This window comes from Cataglyphis hispanica, chromosome 12 (assembly GCF_021464435.1).
Source record: "Cataglyphis hispanica isolate Lineage 1 chromosome 12, ULB_Chis1_1.0, whole genome shotgun sequence".
NCBI lineage: Eukaryota > Metazoa > Arthropoda > Insecta > Hymenoptera > Formicidae > Cataglyphis > Cataglyphis hispanica.
This window is the reverse complement of record NC_065965.1, coordinates 5058671-5076270: the sequence shown is the minus strand read 5'-3', so window position 1 is coordinate 5076270 and position 17600 is coordinate 5058671. Positions and strand designations below refer to the sequence as shown.

General features: G+C 33.4%; 4 protein-coding genes across 8 annotated transcripts in view; 1 reads left to right on the top strand and 3 right to left on the bottom strand.

Annotated features, from left to right (window-relative positions):
* Positions 1 to 3: 3 nt before the first annotated feature.
* LOC126853673 (p21-activated protein kinase-interacting protein 1-like) lies at positions 4 to 1876 on the bottom strand. The gene is made up of 3 exons (XM_050599644.1): positions 1646 to 1876; positions 1297 to 1459; positions 4 to 1214 (listed from the first exon to the last, which is right to left on the bottom strand). The coding sequence occupies exons 1-3, from the start codon at positions 1739 to 1741 to the stop codon at positions 4 to 6; spliced, it is 1470 nt and encodes a 489-aa protein (XP_050455601.1). The 5' UTR covers positions 1742 to 1876.
* Positions 1877 to 3147: 1271 nt separating this feature from the next.
* Positions 3148 to 5450, top strand: LOC126853687 (mitochondrial enolase superfamily member 1-like). Its single transcript, XM_050599680.1, has 6 exons — positions 3148 to 3437; positions 3669 to 3771; positions 3856 to 3971; positions 4056 to 4210; positions 4289 to 4869; positions 4975 to 5450. Exons 1-6 carry the CDS (start codon positions 3354 to 3356, stop codon positions 5247 to 5249), a joined length of 1314 nt encoding a protein of 437 aa, XP_050455637.1. The 5' UTR covers positions 3148 to 3353; the 3' UTR covers positions 5250 to 5450.
* Positions 5451 to 5460: 10 nt separating this feature from the next.
* LOC126853737 (adenosine 5'-monophosphoramidase HINT3-like) lies at positions 5461 to 6575 on the bottom strand. The gene is made up of 4 exons (XM_050599767.1): positions 6384 to 6575; positions 6030 to 6147; positions 5731 to 5924; positions 5461 to 5650 (listed from the first exon to the last, which is right to left on the bottom strand). The coding sequence occupies exons 1-4, from the start codon at positions 6456 to 6458 to the stop codon at positions 5609 to 5611; spliced, it is 429 nt and encodes a 142-aa protein (XP_050455724.1). The 5' UTR covers positions 6459 to 6575; the 3' UTR covers positions 5461 to 5608.
* Positions 6576 to 7330: 755 nt separating this feature from the next.
* LOC126853660 (protein bric-a-brac 2) overlaps positions 7331 to 17600 on the bottom strand; it is a 51049-nt gene continuing 40779 nt past the window's right edge. For 4 of the 5 annotated variants that reach the window (XM_050599572.1, XM_050599574.1, XM_050599573.1 and 1 more), the window contains exons 4-9: positions 12515 to 12793; positions 11780 to 11906; positions 11009 to 11164; positions 9949 to 10290; positions 9200 to 9650; positions 7333 to 8876 (exon numbers count right to left, since the gene is read on the bottom strand). In XM_050599572.1, the coding sequence (XP_050455529.1) occupies positions 8672 to 8876; positions 9200 to 9650; positions 9949 to 10290; positions 11009 to 11164; positions 11780 to 11906; positions 12515 to 12793 (1560 nt within the window). In that variant the 3' untranslated portion in view covers positions 7333 to 8671. Of the gene's footprint in view, positions 8877 to 9199; positions 9651 to 9948; positions 10291 to 11008; positions 11165 to 11779; positions 11907 to 12514; positions 12794 to 17600 lie in introns of all 5 variants that reach the window. The other variant, XM_050599571.1, reaches the window with a different exon arrangement.

The following is a 17600-nucleotide window of genomic DNA, read 5'->3' as shown; positions in this document are numbered from 1 at the left end:
TTTTTATTGTGTTATTTTTCTCTTTTTCCTTTTTGGCACGACTTCTTTTTCTGTATTCACTTTTTTCTTTATCTTCCTAAGTGGAACATCTTCAATGTCTATCATCGGTATTTTTACTTTGTGCTTTTTGCGAGAAAGAGATGGTTCTTCGAGTTTATCCATCTTTTTCATTTTCTTTGGTGGAGATGTAATTTGTGATGCAGCGCTATTCTCTTTTCGCTTTTTACTAAGAGACTTTGCCTTTAATAATTTTTGCTTCTTTTTTGAATTATCATTAATAGCATCTTCTGCCTGTCTTTTTGAAGCAATAATTTCTTTCAATTTTGGAGTTTTCTTCTTTAAGTTCTGGACATTGTCTTCTGTAGCTCTCTTTCTTTTATGTTTAAGTTTTGACATTTTGTTTTGGGGATTTGTAACATCTGTGACATCCCACTCGCCTTCATTTTCAATAATAACTTCCTGTTTCAATCTGAGCTTGCTCTTCTCTTTTACTTTCTTGTCTTCTTCTAGTGTAATTTCTTCCTGTTGTACTAAATCTTTATAGGTTTGTGAAAGAGAAAGGCAAGTAATTCTTGCACCACAATTAACGGTTTGCAGCATATCCAAGCTGTGCTTGTTATATTTCCAAAGTTTAATCTCTCCAGAACTGGAGGCACTAACTAATAAGTCATTCATATGTGCGATACATTTCACTCTCATGCTATGCGCTTTTGTGTTCAATGTATGTATTGAAGTTCTGAGATCACAAAATTTGATTTCTCCATTCTCAAAACCAATTGCTATTAAGGAATCTTTTAAGAACTCTACGCAAATAACCTTTGAATCAAATGTAAGTTCCTTATCTATGCTAGCCGATTCTACAGAATACACGTAAATATTCCCATTAACAGCTAATAGATATTTGTTACCGCTTGGACTCCATTTAATGATTGTTATCCACTTAGCGTTAGACTTCAATTTCGGTACTAAATTAGTGGCGTAAGCTTGTCTACCTTTGATCAGATTCCATGTTCTAAGAACACCATCTTCTCCAGTAGATAATGCTAGCTTCCCTGTTGGATGAATAGCAAAAGTATTAACCGAACCTTTATGTGCTGTTAACCAGTGTTTATCTAATTGCCAATTGCCACAACGAACAGCACTTATACTTCCATCGCTACTGCACGTAAACAAGTGCGATCCTTCTGGAGTAAATGCTATGCAATTGATAGTATCTGCAAACAAAACATAAAAATAATTATTTTAATATAAATTTATTTTATTGTTATACATACAAGCACACATTTATCTATGTACCTTTATGATGTATTAATTTAACAGACTCTTTCCTAGAACGCATGTCATACAAACATACTGTTTCATCGGCACCAGCAGAAGCTAGATAATATTTACTACTGGAAACACTGCGTATGCTTGCAACATGGCTGTGAGTCGCAAAACTCTTCTCTATGTTATATTCCTGGAAATAAAATAAAAAGATTTTAGTTTAAAAAATATAGCTTAAATTTTATATTTCTATATTTCTTTTGTATTTTTTATATTTTCTATATTTCTTTTGTACTATCACCGGATGCCTGGAGATCGATTAAAAATACTATATGATGTGTAATCAAATCAAGGTACACACGTGTCGAAATTTACTTACATTTACGATACTGTGGACTTTGTAACCGAGCAGATATTGCTCGTACGTTCCCACTATGATTTCGAAAGTATTCGATAGCTCCGGATCTAAATACATTTTCCTTTTGTTTTATTTGTAATTAATTCGTAACCGAACTATATATCCACACGTGCACACTATTCAGTAATTCAGTACGGATATTGCGACGTGAAATTCTTCTTTCTCCCTCTTTTTTTATTTCCCTCTCCATCGTAAGACGCTTACTCGTTTAATACCGCCATCTATTTCTATTTTAAAGATCATGTAGAAATACATCTTTTTTTCAACACTATCGGTAAAATTATCGTTTGCTATCTACTCTGGCAATATATATTATCTTATTGGAATCAGAGAGGATATCTATATATATATACTTTATTTATATATATGAATTGATATGTTTCACATAATAGAAATTCTCATAACATTTTCAAAATACATACAGTTTTTCTTTCACAAACTTTTCAATAATTAAGTTTTATTATATAATAAAGTGCTTTACTTATTTTAATGATACAGAGGAATTATTTAATAATGAAATATGTATATTATTTAAACTATTATTGTTAGCTATGATTATTGCGGCAAAGAAATTATTGATAATGTAAGAATTAGCAAAACAGCTGATTTGATCTGGAAAAGTCACATTACATCTGATATCTGATTTTATATCCGATATCCGATATATAATTAAAAGATATTGAGAGATAAAAAAACATGTTTTTTATTGTACTTATTTTGATTAAAAGTGTCTAGTTTTTTAGATGTAAAATAATATTTTGAAATATTTGTAATAAATAAAAATAAATTTTCATGTGTGTGACTTTTATATATTCTTTTATTCTATAATATACATATATATATTTATTCTATTCTTTTATATATAAACAAATATTAAATATTAAAAATATATATTTAATGTTGATAGTATTTATGATTCTTCTTCTATCTATAATAAATAGCTACGGTTATTATGCTTCGTTTTGAATTTGCTTATACACCAGAAGTATTTATGATTAAAGTAGACGTTTTAGATTTAATGCAAGTCATAGAGACAGCACAAATCGCAAAGGCATGTAATATTTCTTTTTGTTTTGCAAGAAAAGTATAACTCAATTAAGAATCACTTTACAAGAGTTTTTGAATAACGAAAAGAAACAGTTTCAAATTATTCTTATTAATTTCTTATTAATTAGTTTTTTATTAAAACTATATATGGATCTGTTAAAGGCTTTTACCACCATATCAATGTCGAATAAAATTTATGATAAACCCAAAAAATTAAAGTACAATGTAATTAAAAATTTTGAAATTTATATAAAATATATATAAAAGAGAGGTAGGGCTTCCTTCGATATGATCTATGTTTATTATCTAGTATTTATTATAGTATCTATCTATTTTGAATTATTTATATTAATTAATATCTATAATATATATCCATAACATAGCATAAATAATTTATTTACTTAGCTTTAGATAAATATTGTACTTGTGTTAGATGCATCGCATGATGCAGTACATTTTAATGACACAAATATTTATGTAAGAAGATAAGATATATGATATTTGTGTCTGCGTTTGTCTCTTGACATTACGCTCGAAGTAACGATTCAATTGCTATTCAGTTAACATCGTAATTATATTGTATTCGGTTTAAAAGTATTTAGTATAACCGTTATTTAAAAAAATGATAAATGCAAAAATCATTGATATCGAAGTGCATGATATAAGATTTCCGACATCATTACAGCATCATGGAAGCGACGCAATGGTATATAATATATATATTATTATACATAATTTGTATAATATCCGCTATTATGCTGAAAAAAACCATGGATATAATACATTCGTAAATATTAAATATGCTCACAATACAACAACTCATGCAATTATTATTGATCTACTTTTATTAATCTAATAATATTAATTTATAATTTGATTCGACACATATTTAATTCCCATTTACACATCATTGTAAAATAATTATTATTTGTAACAGCATACTGATCCTGATTACTCTTGCGCATATGTAACGATTAAAACGGACACGGAATATGAAGGATACGGCCTTACATTTACTTTAGGAAGGGGAACTGAAATTGGTATATATTATTGTGACCATATCTCAGATATACACAAACTATTTCTTTATTTTATTTATTTTTTTTCGATAACAATTTTTTTAGTTGTGCTAGCATGTAAATCCTTATTTAAAATCGTTAAAAATCACACAACAAGAGAGATTTATACCAACTTTGCGTCATTTTGGAGAAAGCTGACATGTGACACACAGTTGAGATGGGTAACGTATAATGAAAAGTGACGTATATACATATGATCAACTAAAATATGGTGACTATATCAAAATGTAATTTGGATATTTTAGATCGGACCGGAGAAAGGGGTGATACATTTAGCTACAGCGGCGATCGTTAACGCATTATGGGATTTATGGGCACGTATCGAAGGCAAACCTGTCTGGAAGCTTCTTACAGATATGTCGCCCGAACAGCTCGTTTCCACTATAGATTTTAGATATATGTGAGCCGAACTTTTTACATAAAATTATACATTTTTGCTCCGACAAAATTTTGAATAAATATATGCATTTCTATGCAGTAGAGATATAGTGACTGAGCAGGAGGCGATAGAAATGCTTGAAAGAAATGCAGTACATAAACAAATTAAAGAACTCACGCTGAAAGAAAACGGATTTCCCGCATATACAACTCAAGTCGGATGGCTGGGATACAGTGATCAACAAGTCGAAGATCTTTGTAGATCATTCTTGGATCGTGGTTTTGAAGCGTTTAAAATAAAAGTGGGTCTGAATTTGGACGATGACATCAAAAGGTGCGAAATGATACGCAAAGTGATAGGCTATGAGAATAAATTGATGCTGGACGCGAATCAAGTCTGGGAAGTGGGGCAGGCGATAGAATGGATGAAAAAATTGGCAAAATACAAACCTTTATGGATAGAGGAACCGACGTCTCCCGACGATATCTTTGGGCACTCTCAAATAAAAGACGCGTTAAAGAACTATAATATCGGAATTGCTAGCGGCGAAATGTGCGCGAATCGCGTTATGTTTAAACAATTTTTAATGTTTGGACTTGACTTTTGTCAAATCGACTCGGCAAGAATTGGCGGGATTAATGAAATTTTGGCCGTATATTTCATGGCAAAAAAATTGAAAAGTAAGTTTGTAAACAAGAAGAATTTATTATTAATTTGTAATCAATTTTACAAAAATCAATTTAAAAAAAAAAAAAAATATAATAGAAAATCTTTTTTATTTATAGTACCAGTATGCCCACACGCTGGTGGAGTAGGTTTGTGCGAGATGGTTCAACATCTTCAAATGTGGGACTATATTTGTTTAAGTCAAACCACTGAAAATCGTATGATAGAATATGTAGATCAACAACACGAACATTTTGAAAATCCTGTCCATATAAGGAATGCCTATTATATGCCGCCTTTATCTTCTGGATACTCAACTAAACTTAAGAACGAATGTATCATAGAATATGCTTATCCAGAAGGTAACTATTGGAAATCCCAGGAAATTAAATAAAAAATTTTGAAAAATAAATATTATTGCAAAGAATAAATTAAAAAAAAATTTATATAAAATTTATATAAACGTGTTTATAATTCTTTGTTAAAAACGTTCTATATATCTATCTATATAGATGTACATCTTAGAATTTAAATAAATTATAAAACACATCTATCATATTCTTATAAATAAAAATCTATAAAAATAAAATCGTAATATTGTTTTAACTAATTTACAATAAACCTATTAATTTTGAAAATTTTATAATAATTTTATACCTGCAATTTCATGAAATGCTTCAATTATAAATTATATAAATCTTTCATATTATTACCATGATGAAAAATAACAAATAAAATTATAATACTCTATATTTATAATTTACTTTTTTCCAAACGAGACTTGACGTAGTCAGTCTGTAAAAAAAAAATAGCAATATATAGCAATTTTTTGTATGGTATTTGTTTGTGCATATGTAATAAACCTTCGTACTTACACTCACAAACCAATAAGAATTGGATTTAAACATCACACTTTTTATAATAGTCATTTTCTCTATCGGAGAAATAACATGTAGATGTAAATGATTAACTGTATTAAATGGTGGCCAATGAAATCCTGTTCGTGTAGATGCAGGATTAAGATTCAATTTTTCTGAGATAATGTCTACTGTAGCAACAATCTTATCAACTGAAATTCAGATATGATTACAATGTTAAGATTTCATCTAATAATTAATATTTTCAAACTGTCTTACAATATATATATATATATGTATAAATCTATAACACTCACAAAGATCAGAATCTTCAGGTTTAAGTGTTTTTGCATTGCATATATGTTTATTTGATAATATTAAATAATGATGTGTTGATGCTGGATTAATGTCTTTAATACATGTGACATCATCATCCTACAACAATAAAAAATCACATAAATATATTATTTCCACATCCACAAATAAATATCAAATAAAATGTATTACATATAATATATTGAATGTACAAGTATATATATATAAATATATATATATATATATATATTTGTTTTTATGAAACAAATTATAATATAAATTTGCTTTATTCTACATTTCAAAAGCTTTCTTTTTAGCTGTCAAAAAATACGTTAAAGGTTAATCATTGTACATACCTCGTAAATCTTTTCACTAGGCTCTTCATTTCTAATAATTTTACAAAAAATACAGTTAGTCTCTTGCTCCGCCATTGAAATTAGTGTTAAATAATTAATAATGTATCTAAAATGTTATACTATTCACTTTTTGAAAGCAAATGTAAATTATTAAACTTTTCTAACCTCTACGCCATGTTCACGAATCACAGTTCATAGCTGACTAGACGAGAATGAATTCTGCGCATGTGCTATAAGAATGAAAAGTGAAAATTGAGATGATTTTAAGATGTCAAACTTAAGATCAATATTTATTTTTAAAACAAAATGAAATGAGATCTGTAAATATAAATTTATTTATTTATTTATAGATATGAATATATTAATATAATAGAGTGGGCTTGAGCAAAATGACTCAAATCAGCATACTTTGAGAATCCTATACATTTAGAATGTCTGTTATATGCTGTTTAAAAATATCCTGGTTTCATAATTAAATTTAAAACAATGTATTGTGAGATCATCCAGAAGATATACAATGGAATTAAATATCTGTTTAAAACAAAACAAATTTTAAAAATTAATATGAAGCAAATGATTAACTGACTGGCTCATACAACAAAAAAAGAATAACACAGAAAAATATATAATTTTTGGTAAAAATTTGAGTTGTATATATAAAATGGGACATACTTTTTTGTAATTGAATAAATTCTAAAATACATTTACTTTAATATACAAAGATAAAATTTCATGAAATACTATTTCATTTTTTTACTTATAATAAGTATAATTTTGAGCAAACTTTATATATTTTTATTTCTATAATCATCAAATATACTCTGTTTATTAATTGTTGCGCACAAAATCTTTATTTTTAAAACTTTTATAGAATTGCCTTATCAAATATAGAAACTAAAAAGAAAAATAGAGGAATAAACTATTTGAGACTTGTATTATACAATATTATACACATAAGTTTGATTGCATTACTTTTTAATTTAAAATATATATAAACTGTACATATATATATATTTATATAAGTAGCATATATCTATATGTATACTTTTATGTAATATAAGTGTGAGCATGATAAATTAATGTGTGTAACATATTTATACAAGTGGCAGTTGAGCTGAGAGGGAATCTTAAATTTTTCTAAGAAACCGATAAAAGCTGTACCTACTCATAAATACTGCTTTTCCATTTCATGGAAAAACTTTTTTCTTAAAAAAAAAAAAAAAATGCTTTTTGTGTCTTTAACAATAAAATAAAAAAAACTTAAATAAAAAATCAATAAGATTCTACTCATCAGTCTATTACGCGGAATATAACATTTAAAATATTAGCGCTCATGTAAGTTATCATCGAAATACTATTAGAACAGCCAACAGTCGTAAGCTATTTTACTTTGAAAGAGTATTGATTAAAAAATATATAATTTGACACAACGGAGATAAACAGAACATTCTTGCAAATTTCGTATGAAATAAAGAAAAACAAAACATCGAGAAACAATAAAATCATATCCTTTAAATCGTAATAAACTTTATGCTTTTATCACCTTATTTTAGCCATTCGCACATATTATAACGCCATTTTCGTATGTAATTTTTGTGGATAACACACTAAATTATATGTATATTCTCTCCCTGTATCGACATATACTCACGAAGTATCCTCATTATGCGAAATCATTATGTAAATTCTCTTCGATCCGAAAATCATGAATGCGAGATAATTCAGTATGTTGTCTTACGAAGATACAGGTTCGAGTTTCGAAAGCATCTTCATTGATGTCGTTCGTTACTATAAATCCTATAATATATTAATTACAACATAATGATAATTAAACGAACGATGTTACCTCTCTCTTGCGACGTGATTTCAATTAACAGGATACTGTCGTCCGTCATAATATCTATTCTCATCCATCGTCTCATTAACTGACTTAGGTGCTAAAAGTAGTTTTCGTTGGGGGTCGATGTCCCCCGGTCTCTGTACAGTATGTTCTCTTTATAAATAATTCTTATAAATTATTACAGTATAATCTAAATTTTTTCTCTTGTCCCAACATAAAAATCATACAATGTACATAATGCTCGCTTACAGCGATCCGCCTTTAATACTGCGGGTAAATCGTGCCCTCCACTATTATAGTGTGTTTTTATAATGGCATTCTTCGATCGGCCTCTAATCCGTTGGAATTCCTTCCTTCGCGTATTTATTAAAGAATTTGAGGAGCTGCAGTGACGAATCGAAAAGTTTGGAGCTTAAGCTAACTTAATACTCTAGTAAAGAGGTAAGTTTCAGCTGCCCGGATAAGGCATTTGATCTGGAAGGGCGGACGAGTGATTCTGATTGGGACTCTGATGAAAATGTGGACTGCTGCCATCCTGCGAGATGTCGCCGACGACGGGTTCTTCGTATTTGCCTCTCTTGAAACGCCCGTACAATGACGAATACGGCAGATTATAATGGATTGCTGCTTGATTGATGCTCATGTGCCCTAATCTGAAATCGCAAATTCAGAAGCAACATTTGTAATGTGATGGCTTTCATTTTCAGATCAAATATTGCATTGAAAATTTATATTATACAGTCACGCGGAAGATTCACGTTTATTATGTCCGATAAAACTATGAAATACTATAAGACTTCAAACTTTTGCAAATATTTTTATTTATTTAATCTACACTGTTTAAATTTATTAAATTAAATCTTTCTTTATAATACATCAATCTACTTTTATAATCTTTTTTTTCTAATTTCTTTTAAATTAATAAACATTATAATATAAATAAACATTATAGCAAAATAAGAGAAACATTTCTAACCTGACAGCCTCGAGAGCTTCAGTCATGGCATCCTCGCTCCATGGCGTGGGATTGCTCCTACTAAGTTCGATTCCTTCACGCTTACATCTTCCATACAATGTCCCCGTGGGTATGCCGAATTCTGTCGACGCTCTCTGAACGGACGTTTGACCAGATCTTATCGCTTCTAAAGCGCGATCCAGATCGGCAGGCGTCCACGTCGTGGGACTTGCATTGAACGGTGCGGCCAGCCTGATGCCTTCCCTCCTCGCGATCTTATACAATGTGCTAGAAGGTATGCCGAATGCCTTAGATGCTTTATTAGCCGAAATGGTGCCGGTACGTAAAGCTTCTAAAGCATTGTTTAAGCTTTCGTCGCTCCAAGATTTCGTGGGACCATCCTTTTTGGGCGTGTCGATACCCAGTCGATGCGCCCGTTGCCACAGAGTCGTCGAGGGAATATTAAACGTTGCTAAAACATTAATATAAATTTACTTTTATTATCTTATGTATGATGCTACTAACATTATAAATTATATGTTATACGAATTGAATGTTTATCTACAGAATTCTTAATTCCTTAATCTTTCAAGATTAAAACACATGTAAAAGCACATCTATATCAACGCACAGTCTGGATCAATGATTTATTCATTTATTCCTACTACAAATTAATCTTATTTATAATACAGATAAAAGAGCTTTAATTAATCTTCTCAGAGTAAATAGATTTATACATCATTTATACATTTTACAGAGAAAAATCTCACCCGATGCTTTTGTCAGACTCATATTATGATTCCTCAATGCATCTAGAGCGGCGTCCATGTCCTCCTGCGTCCACGATTTCGAGCCGTGATGATGCGAGCTGGACTGTCCAGAATGCCCCCTCGAATTGTTGTCGCCTGAGTCCGACTGGCCGGAGCTTCCCGATGGCATCAGTCCAAGTAGCTCTGGTGTTATCATCATCATGTTGTCACTGTCGGCGGCATTTTTCGAGCTCACGCTAGCCCGATCTGACATGTGGCTGTCTATGTCGATCGTGTCCGAAGAGTCCATCGTGTGCAATGTTTCGAATTTGATCTTAATCTCGCTATCGCAGTTCTGAATCTCTACAATCAAGACACGGAAAAGGGACATGATACATATTGTTGGCAGGAAAAAAGTCCGACATCGTTAACTTTTGTCACGATCTATATCTTTGTCGAGGTATTCGCGCGAAAGCTACGTGGAAAAGTCTTCATGGTACCTGAGAATCGATAAGCGAGCGCTGTCGAAGGCAAAACTGGACGCGGAAGAACGCTAAATAAGGTTGCGTGGGCTGCTGCTACGAACCGAGCAATACAAATCTAATCGCGACTAGTTAAGCGTGATTAGGCCAATTATTTTGATTCCCTGTCCGCCTAATGATTCCGCTGCACTTTCAGTCCGGTAGTGTTTTATTCCATACCGCACCCTCACGTCCGATCGGCGAGTGAAAACGTAATGTATGTGATCATATTAAATGAATTAAAAATATATAAATGAGAAACTTTTACCATACAGTAAAAGAAGATTTCCGAGATATATGGTAGATGTGTTATTGAAATTAGATAGTTTATCATCAAGTTAAAATTCGTAAAAATAAAATACGCTTTCTAAATCAGGTAGACTTAAGAGAATTCTCAAAATGCGAGGAAATTCTTTCCAGGTTGTTCATTAGTAAAAATTGCCAAGATATTAATTCGATCATGTTGAGGCTGGCTCTGTTTCGCTTTCCGCATCATATAAGACGGACGGTGACGGTCATTGTCGAGAACCGAGCAATTCAAGAAGCATAAAGTTTTATACCTGTAGAATGATGATCCGGATCCCTTAGATGAGTGATGGTAGTGCCGACCAAGGTGGCGCTGGGTGGAGTGGGTTGGGTTTCGGGGGGTAAATCGACCTCCCCGGGATCAGGATGATGGCCATAGTGACCTAGCCCTGTGTGACAGAACATGTCACCTTTTTATTCGACGTGAAAAGGGCCTGTTCTGGTCGGTTCTGGAAATTGTGAATCGCCCCACACCTGGGATTCTTTCGAATAATTATGGCAAAAGTTTTTTTTTCTTTTTTTTTCTTTTTTTTTTTTTAAATCTGATTCATAAGAGTTTTATCTATTATAATATAGCGGAAAGCGCAATATATGAAAATCTTCTAAAAGCATTATATTCTGTATTTTATAAATGGAAAAGAGCAAAACGCTAATATGTATAAAATGTAATTTATGTCTGCGCCGGAAAAATGCAAAACACGATAAAAGATTTTTTAGCAGATAAAATTAATCAAATTATGCAACTTACAGATTTTCTTTTATTACAATCGCGCGCAAACAGAGACATATTTTAGAAAATTTAAACTAGAAGTATTATATATTCTATCTTATTATCGTTTTCATTCACGAGATTTAGAAATCATAAGCGAGAAATTAATTAACACTTGATTTTTATCGAAATAATAAATCGATTTAATGAGAAAATTCTTGTCTCTTATACGAGAAATAAAAACCGAAAAGACAGTAAATGCCTGCAAATGTTAAAAGACCAGGTGTGGGGCGGAAATCTCAATTAATTGACTTACCGTTGTTGTTGTTACTCGCGCCGTTACCGTTGTTGTTGTTGTTGTTACGTTGGCAAGTTTCCAGTGCTACTGCTGCTGTTGCTGTCTCCGTGCACTCTTCATCTTCGGCTTGCCAATCCCGGTGATTCTGCGGAATATCCGGTACGAATTTAGCGTCGACCCTGACAAGAAAGATCAAACCGCTCGCCGGCACGGGACAGCTATTGCGTTTATATACTTTCCTCATTTCATCTTTCTCAACGCGTTACAAGCGATAAATTCACCGTTACTGCAGTTAAATTTGGATAACGTACCTATATTGTGATCAGTTTCAATCCTCGTAAAATAAACGATATTGCATATCGTGTTATATCTTTTTTTAAAACAAGGATAATCTAACTATACTTATTATATTTTTACTACATTTCTTTTTAGAAAGCTCTATTAAAAATTAAATGTTAAACGCATATTATCATTATATTATGCATATCGCGTAAACTGTCGCGATAAAAATAACTTCTAGTCAAATAATATGAATACATATGAATTTTCTTTTAATCTTTAAATTTTTCAAAGCTCCTCCCTCTTCTTTTTCTTATGCTCTTATATATCATATTATAAAGAAAAAATCTATATAAATGCAAATTTGAAGAGAGTATTCATTCTCATACTTTAAAAAACGCATCTATAAGTTTGAATTAAGTTTTGATAATCTAATAATCCAGTTAGAGTCCTCATTCATATTGATAAGCTCACCTCTTTGTTATCGAGGCTATAATCGTTGATTGTAATCGCCTCTTCCTCTTTGTAACGCTCGTAGTGTCTTGGATCGGTTGCGCGCGGCTCGAACGTGGGCCGCTCGATTCTGGGTCGCTTGTACCGTTGATGGTGCTTCTTCAGCTTCGTGTAGTTCAATCTCGGGGTGCCGGATTCCCTCGGCGGCGAACTGAGGCTCACGGGTGGCGGACCGTCCCTGTTCTCCGGCACCTCGCACAGGCCCTTGATCTTCAGCTGGTCGGCCGTCTTCAAAAGCGACTGTAGAGAAAACAAGAATCGCTATAAATCATCGTTTTAACTAACGACAAGTACACAGTATATATATCCGACGCTATTTTTAAAAGTGTACTTAATTAAAGAAACCTACGATTCCTAACATTAAGTATACATGCTTTTCCTTTAAAATATACTATAACAATATTTTTATGCATATTTAATTTTGATTATTTCCTGAAAATTCCCTAATCTCTTGGATATTTTTGTTCAAAATTCCAGGTAAGAGAATATTTTAATAATTTTTTATAGTGCAACTTTCTAAAATAAATTTTTTTATTGCATTTTTTAATGTTTTTCACTCACAGGAAAAAAAATATATAAAAAAAAAACACAGAGTCTCTTAAGTTTCAAGTGTTAGATTTGTAAGTGTATTAAACAAATCCTAAATTTATTAATCACTAAAAATTACAATAAAGAATATGTACTGGTTATTCAATGTTTTGTTAAGACATTGAATATATAAATAAAAATAGATATATATTTAAACATATAATTCACTTGGCTTGCCGACTGTTTACAATATAAAAGCAATATTATTAAAAAGAGTTTTTTTAGAAACTTCCCAGAGTCCCAATAAAATTCCATACAAATTCCCTGATTTTTCCACAAAAAAAAAAAAAATCTTTGAGAATTCCAGGTTTTCCAGGAGGTAGACATCCTGTTGCAAATTATAAATTACCAGAGTCTCGAGAGTCTCAAGAGTTGTCGATTCCGTTTGAAGCAAGATATTGCTACGCGAATAAAGCGGCGCATACGTTTAATTAGTCTATCGCGAGCGAGTGATTAATTCATTAATTATCACGATCCAATAATCGGATCGGGGCCGTGCGGGGAAACGCATGCGGAAAGATCGCGTTCGGGGATCAGAGCGCCGGGGCGAAATAGAAAAATACTCATTTCGGTAAACCGCTTTGTGAGAAGCGGACGAAAGACCACGCGGGGGTCCGGTCCGATTGGATTTGCATATTTCTCGCGCGAGCTTGTCGTCTCCCGGCATCTCGTTCCGCCCGGCGGCGGTGCAATTTCATGTCGACGGCGGAGGAGGAGGCGACATCGAGCATCGTCCGTCCATCCACGAACTGTCGCTGCTGAAAATCAACGCCGGCGAGATCCGAGTATTTCGGCGACTCACAACTCTCGCTCTTCGACTTCGACTTTTTAATATGATGGAGTTCGCGTCTCACAAAACTATTATCGAGAAAATACTTGTCTCCTTTCAGTTTTCACCCAAACTTGAAATTTGTAAAGAAGATAACAATGAGGGGAATTGCAGAGAGGGCTGAAACGCGACGGAGGCTAAAACGCCTGCAGGAAGAATGGGGAGGCTACCGAAAATATGAAACAAGTATTTCTGTAAATTTAGAATGCGAAATTTGACTGGAAATATTTAATAAAATGTTATTGCAAGATTATAATAAAATGAGACAGAAATATTTTTTAAAAACATTATGATATTAATAATTAGCTTCCACGAAAAATTCATGATTAATTTTTTTAAATTTTAAAAATTATTTTTTTTTGCCACACAAAAGTTTTTTACTAAAACATAAAACAAATAGCTTTGAACAAAATAAATTTTTTATTCTTTAAAGTGTAAATCAGATTAAAATATATCGAGTTCATGATAAAACATTAAAATTGACATGTATCTTATATTTTAAATAAATGTATGTATAATATATAAAAACTTATGAAGACTCGTGACAAATTCGCGTGAAGTAACCTTGAAATCCTAGCGTGAGACGGAAGAGGAAAGAAGTTTAAGAGAATGAACTGAAAGGGAGCAAGAAGTAAGGTCGCGAAGGGAAGGAGGATGATGGACGCCACCTCCGCGTGGCAAAGCCGTCAAGTCGCGTGGCTTCTCCGGACGTCCACGTGGTCAACTCGTATGAAGGATCTTGGATCGAAAAAACCTTACGAACGATGACCAAAGCACGAAGAGAAGAGGAATGATGATACGAGTGAAGCGATGAGCGACAAAGAGGCATAGCGAGGGAAACAGGAGAGAGAAAGAAAGAAGAACTAATGGCAGCGACCCTCGCGCCGAAGCCGAGCCTCTGTTCTTTAATCAAACCGGGGGTGGCACGATTAGGCGGGGTCTGCGCGGTTGCCGGCGGCGTGAGAGTGGCACCGTCGAGGAGGGAGAGAAAAGAGATGGAAGGAGAAAGAGGACCGGGGGACAGAGGTAGATAGGTTGCACCGAGGGGTGTCGGTAGCGACTGGAACGCGTTGCGTGGATAGCGAACAGAGGGGAGAGATGGCGGATCGGTCTGGATGGATTGAGAGAGTGTGTGACAAGGAGAAAGAGAGTGAGAGATAGACAGAGAAGAAAGACAGAGGAAGGAAGTACTCTAAAGAGAGAGAGAGAGAGAGAGAGAGAGAGAGAGAGAGGTGAAACGGGAAGCAAGGGAAAGAAAGAGAAAAAAGGAGAAAATTTAGAGAGAAAAGAGAGAGATACAGCGTAAGAGGGACAAAAAGAGGGGAATTGTAGAGAGGGTTGAAACGCGGCGGAGGCAAAAACGCCTGCAGGAAGAATGGGGAGGCCTCCTACGCGGCTTTCGTGGCCCGAGGGCCGTATCGACCACCCCCAACCCCCGACACGCATACACACACACACACGCACACACACACACTTTCTCTCTCTCTCTCCCCTTTTTCTCGGTGTTCGCGACGGCATCGACACCAATGACTTCCAAGCGTTGCCACACGCGTACATGCCCCCCGCCTGTCCCTCTTTCTCTCGTTCCGTCTGTCTCGTGCCTTCGCCCGTTCACCGGCTCGTTACGGCCGGGCGTTTGCACGGCCTCCCCAAAACGTCCGCGGGATCTTCGATCTCGGCGGCTCGGGAGTTTGATGGCGCTAGTCGGGTCGCGCGAGGTACGCGATAATCGAGCGTCTCCGTTAGAACGAACGGGGTGGTTGTCCCCGATGACAACGATAACGACGAAAACGGTGCGACTTTTGGCAAGGAGAATCACGTCTCAGTGGATTCGAAATGTGCGCACTCACCAAATGCGACATTCTCTATCTGTGAGCATGGATGCACACATTAGAACCTTTATATATGTATATTGTCATTCTTGATTATACGAGGGAAATTGACGCAAAAAAATGTTCTCCATCTTCCATTTATATTTGTAATTATCACACATTAAATGTATGATAATCGTATATTTGTGTGTATGATACTCTGCATTATTCATTTAAGTAAATATTGTATAAACACGTTTAAGTAAATCTTTAAGTAAATATTGTATAAACACGATGTGAGAGAGAGAAACTCGATTTGTAAGTTTTGCGAAAAAGAAAAAAAGAGAACGTTTGTGTTCGAAACGAACATTTCCTATTTTTTCCGATACTTCCTCTTTACGAATTTTGCAGTTTAATATCATTGATATTAATCTCAAAACTTAATAAAAAAAATGTTTAAAATAATAATAATTTAACATTATAATATTAATTTAACATTGAAAAAAGCTGTGCTCCAGTAATTTATATATTTCCAAATAAAAAAAAAAAAATTCTTGGACGAAAGCAGTTGTAGAAGCGGCCTCCATCATTATTCTTCCAATGCTACAACCGCTTTCGCCTTGCAATTAAAGAAAGGACACTTAATAACGCAATGCGTGATGTTACAATTTCGTATATATTGACTGTTTTAACACAAGCATTTGGTTGATGTTGACTCGAACAGCTCGTAATTGGGGCAAAATTGTCAAGTATCATACAATACTTCATCACGCGCCACAATTTTAATGGATTTGTAAAAAACAATACGAACTGTTATATCAATTTTTATTTTTTATGGTTTACCGATGTACACAATGAGCTAAATATAATTGTATCATAATAAAAAGATATTTTAATAATATAATGGCCACATATATGAATGTTTGTTTCGCACAGTTAATAGATATTCAGATTATTATTACTTTCATATTTTAACGCCATTCCTTACGTTATATCTTTTAAAAGATAACAAGCAACAAAGTAAAAACAAAAAAAATTTATAATGATGAATAATAATAGAAAAAGGGAAATGAAAAAAGAGAGATCACTTTAACATTTTTTATACAATTTAAATTTGCAATCATGCAAGTTTGACTATTTTGTGATTAAACATTTAAAAAAGCTGTTGCTCGGAATTCGATTAAAAAAGCAATTAAGTAAATGTTAAGCTTATTCAAATGTGTCTTTAAATCGTTATATTTATATCCAACTAACTATAGTTAAAAAATATGCAATTTTTGAGCAAAGTTAAAAATCAAGGCAATAAATAATTAAATCTTGAAACCTTATATAATAATCATTTAATGCTATATGATTCATGGTGATTAAAAAGATTTTCTAAAAAATTGATTTGAAATTAATAGACTCGAGTATATTCAAAGAACTAGTGTAGATGTCCAACCGTGAATGCACAAAGAACGATCAATGTTCTCGTGAGACAGACGTATTACACGGTAAATCAAATTCGACGGAGACTTCGAACACATGGGGCCGGGCTGGATGAGAGGAACTCGTCCATTGCAATGAAATTACCGCGCAATGAGCCGCATCTTCGTGTATCCGAACAAAATGACATTCGATTCTCGGCGGAATTCTCTCGGTGAAATTTCATTCGCGTTGTCGCCACTTGAGTTCGAGAGAGCGAAAGAAAGCGCTGGAAAGTGGGAAAATGAGCGAAAACGAGGGGGAGAGGGGACGGGGAGGGGTAGACAGTAGAGGTAGGCTCGGATTGCGCTAGCGGAAAATGGCGTTTCGTCGTTCAATTAAATAAATAAAGGGC

Excerpts from the sequence above, each read along its gene's own strand:
- LOC126853673 (XM_050599644.1), bottom strand. The coding sequence starts at position 1,741 with ATGTATTTAGATCCGGAGCTATCGAATACTTTCGAAATCATAGTGGGA. Across the intron at positions 1,460-1,645 it reads AAGTCCACAGTATCGTAAAT|GAATATAACATAGAGAAGAG; the intron begins GTAAGTAAATTT and ends TTTTATTTCCAG. Across the intron at positions 1,215-1,296 it reads TAAATTAATACATCATAAAG|ATACTATCAATTGCATAGCA; the intron begins GTACATAGATAA and ends TTTTGTTTGCAG.
- LOC126853687 (XM_050599680.1), top strand. The coding sequence starts at position 3,354 with ATGATAAATGCAAAAATCATTGATATCGAAGTGCATGATATAAGATTT. Across the intron at positions 3,772-3,855 it reads AGGAAGGGGAACTGAAATTG|TTGTGCTAGCATGTAAATCC; the intron begins GTATATATTATT and ends CAATTTTTTTAG. Across the intron at positions 3,972-4,055 it reads GTGACACACAGTTGAGATGG|ATCGGACCGGAGAAAGGGGT; the intron begins GTAACGTATAAT and ends TGGATATTTTAG.
- LOC126853737 (XM_050599767.1), bottom strand. The coding sequence starts at position 6,458 with ATGGCGGAGCAAGAGACTAACTGTATTTTTTGTAAAATTATTAGAAAT. Across the intron at positions 6,148-6,383 it reads CTAGTGAAAAGATTTACGAG|GATGATGATGTCACATGTAT; the intron begins GTATGTACAATG and ends TTATTGTTGTAG. Across the intron at positions 5,925-6,029 it reads ACCTGAAGATTCTGATCTTT|TTGATAAGATTGTTGCTACA; the intron begins GTGAGTGTTATA and ends TCTGAATTTCAG.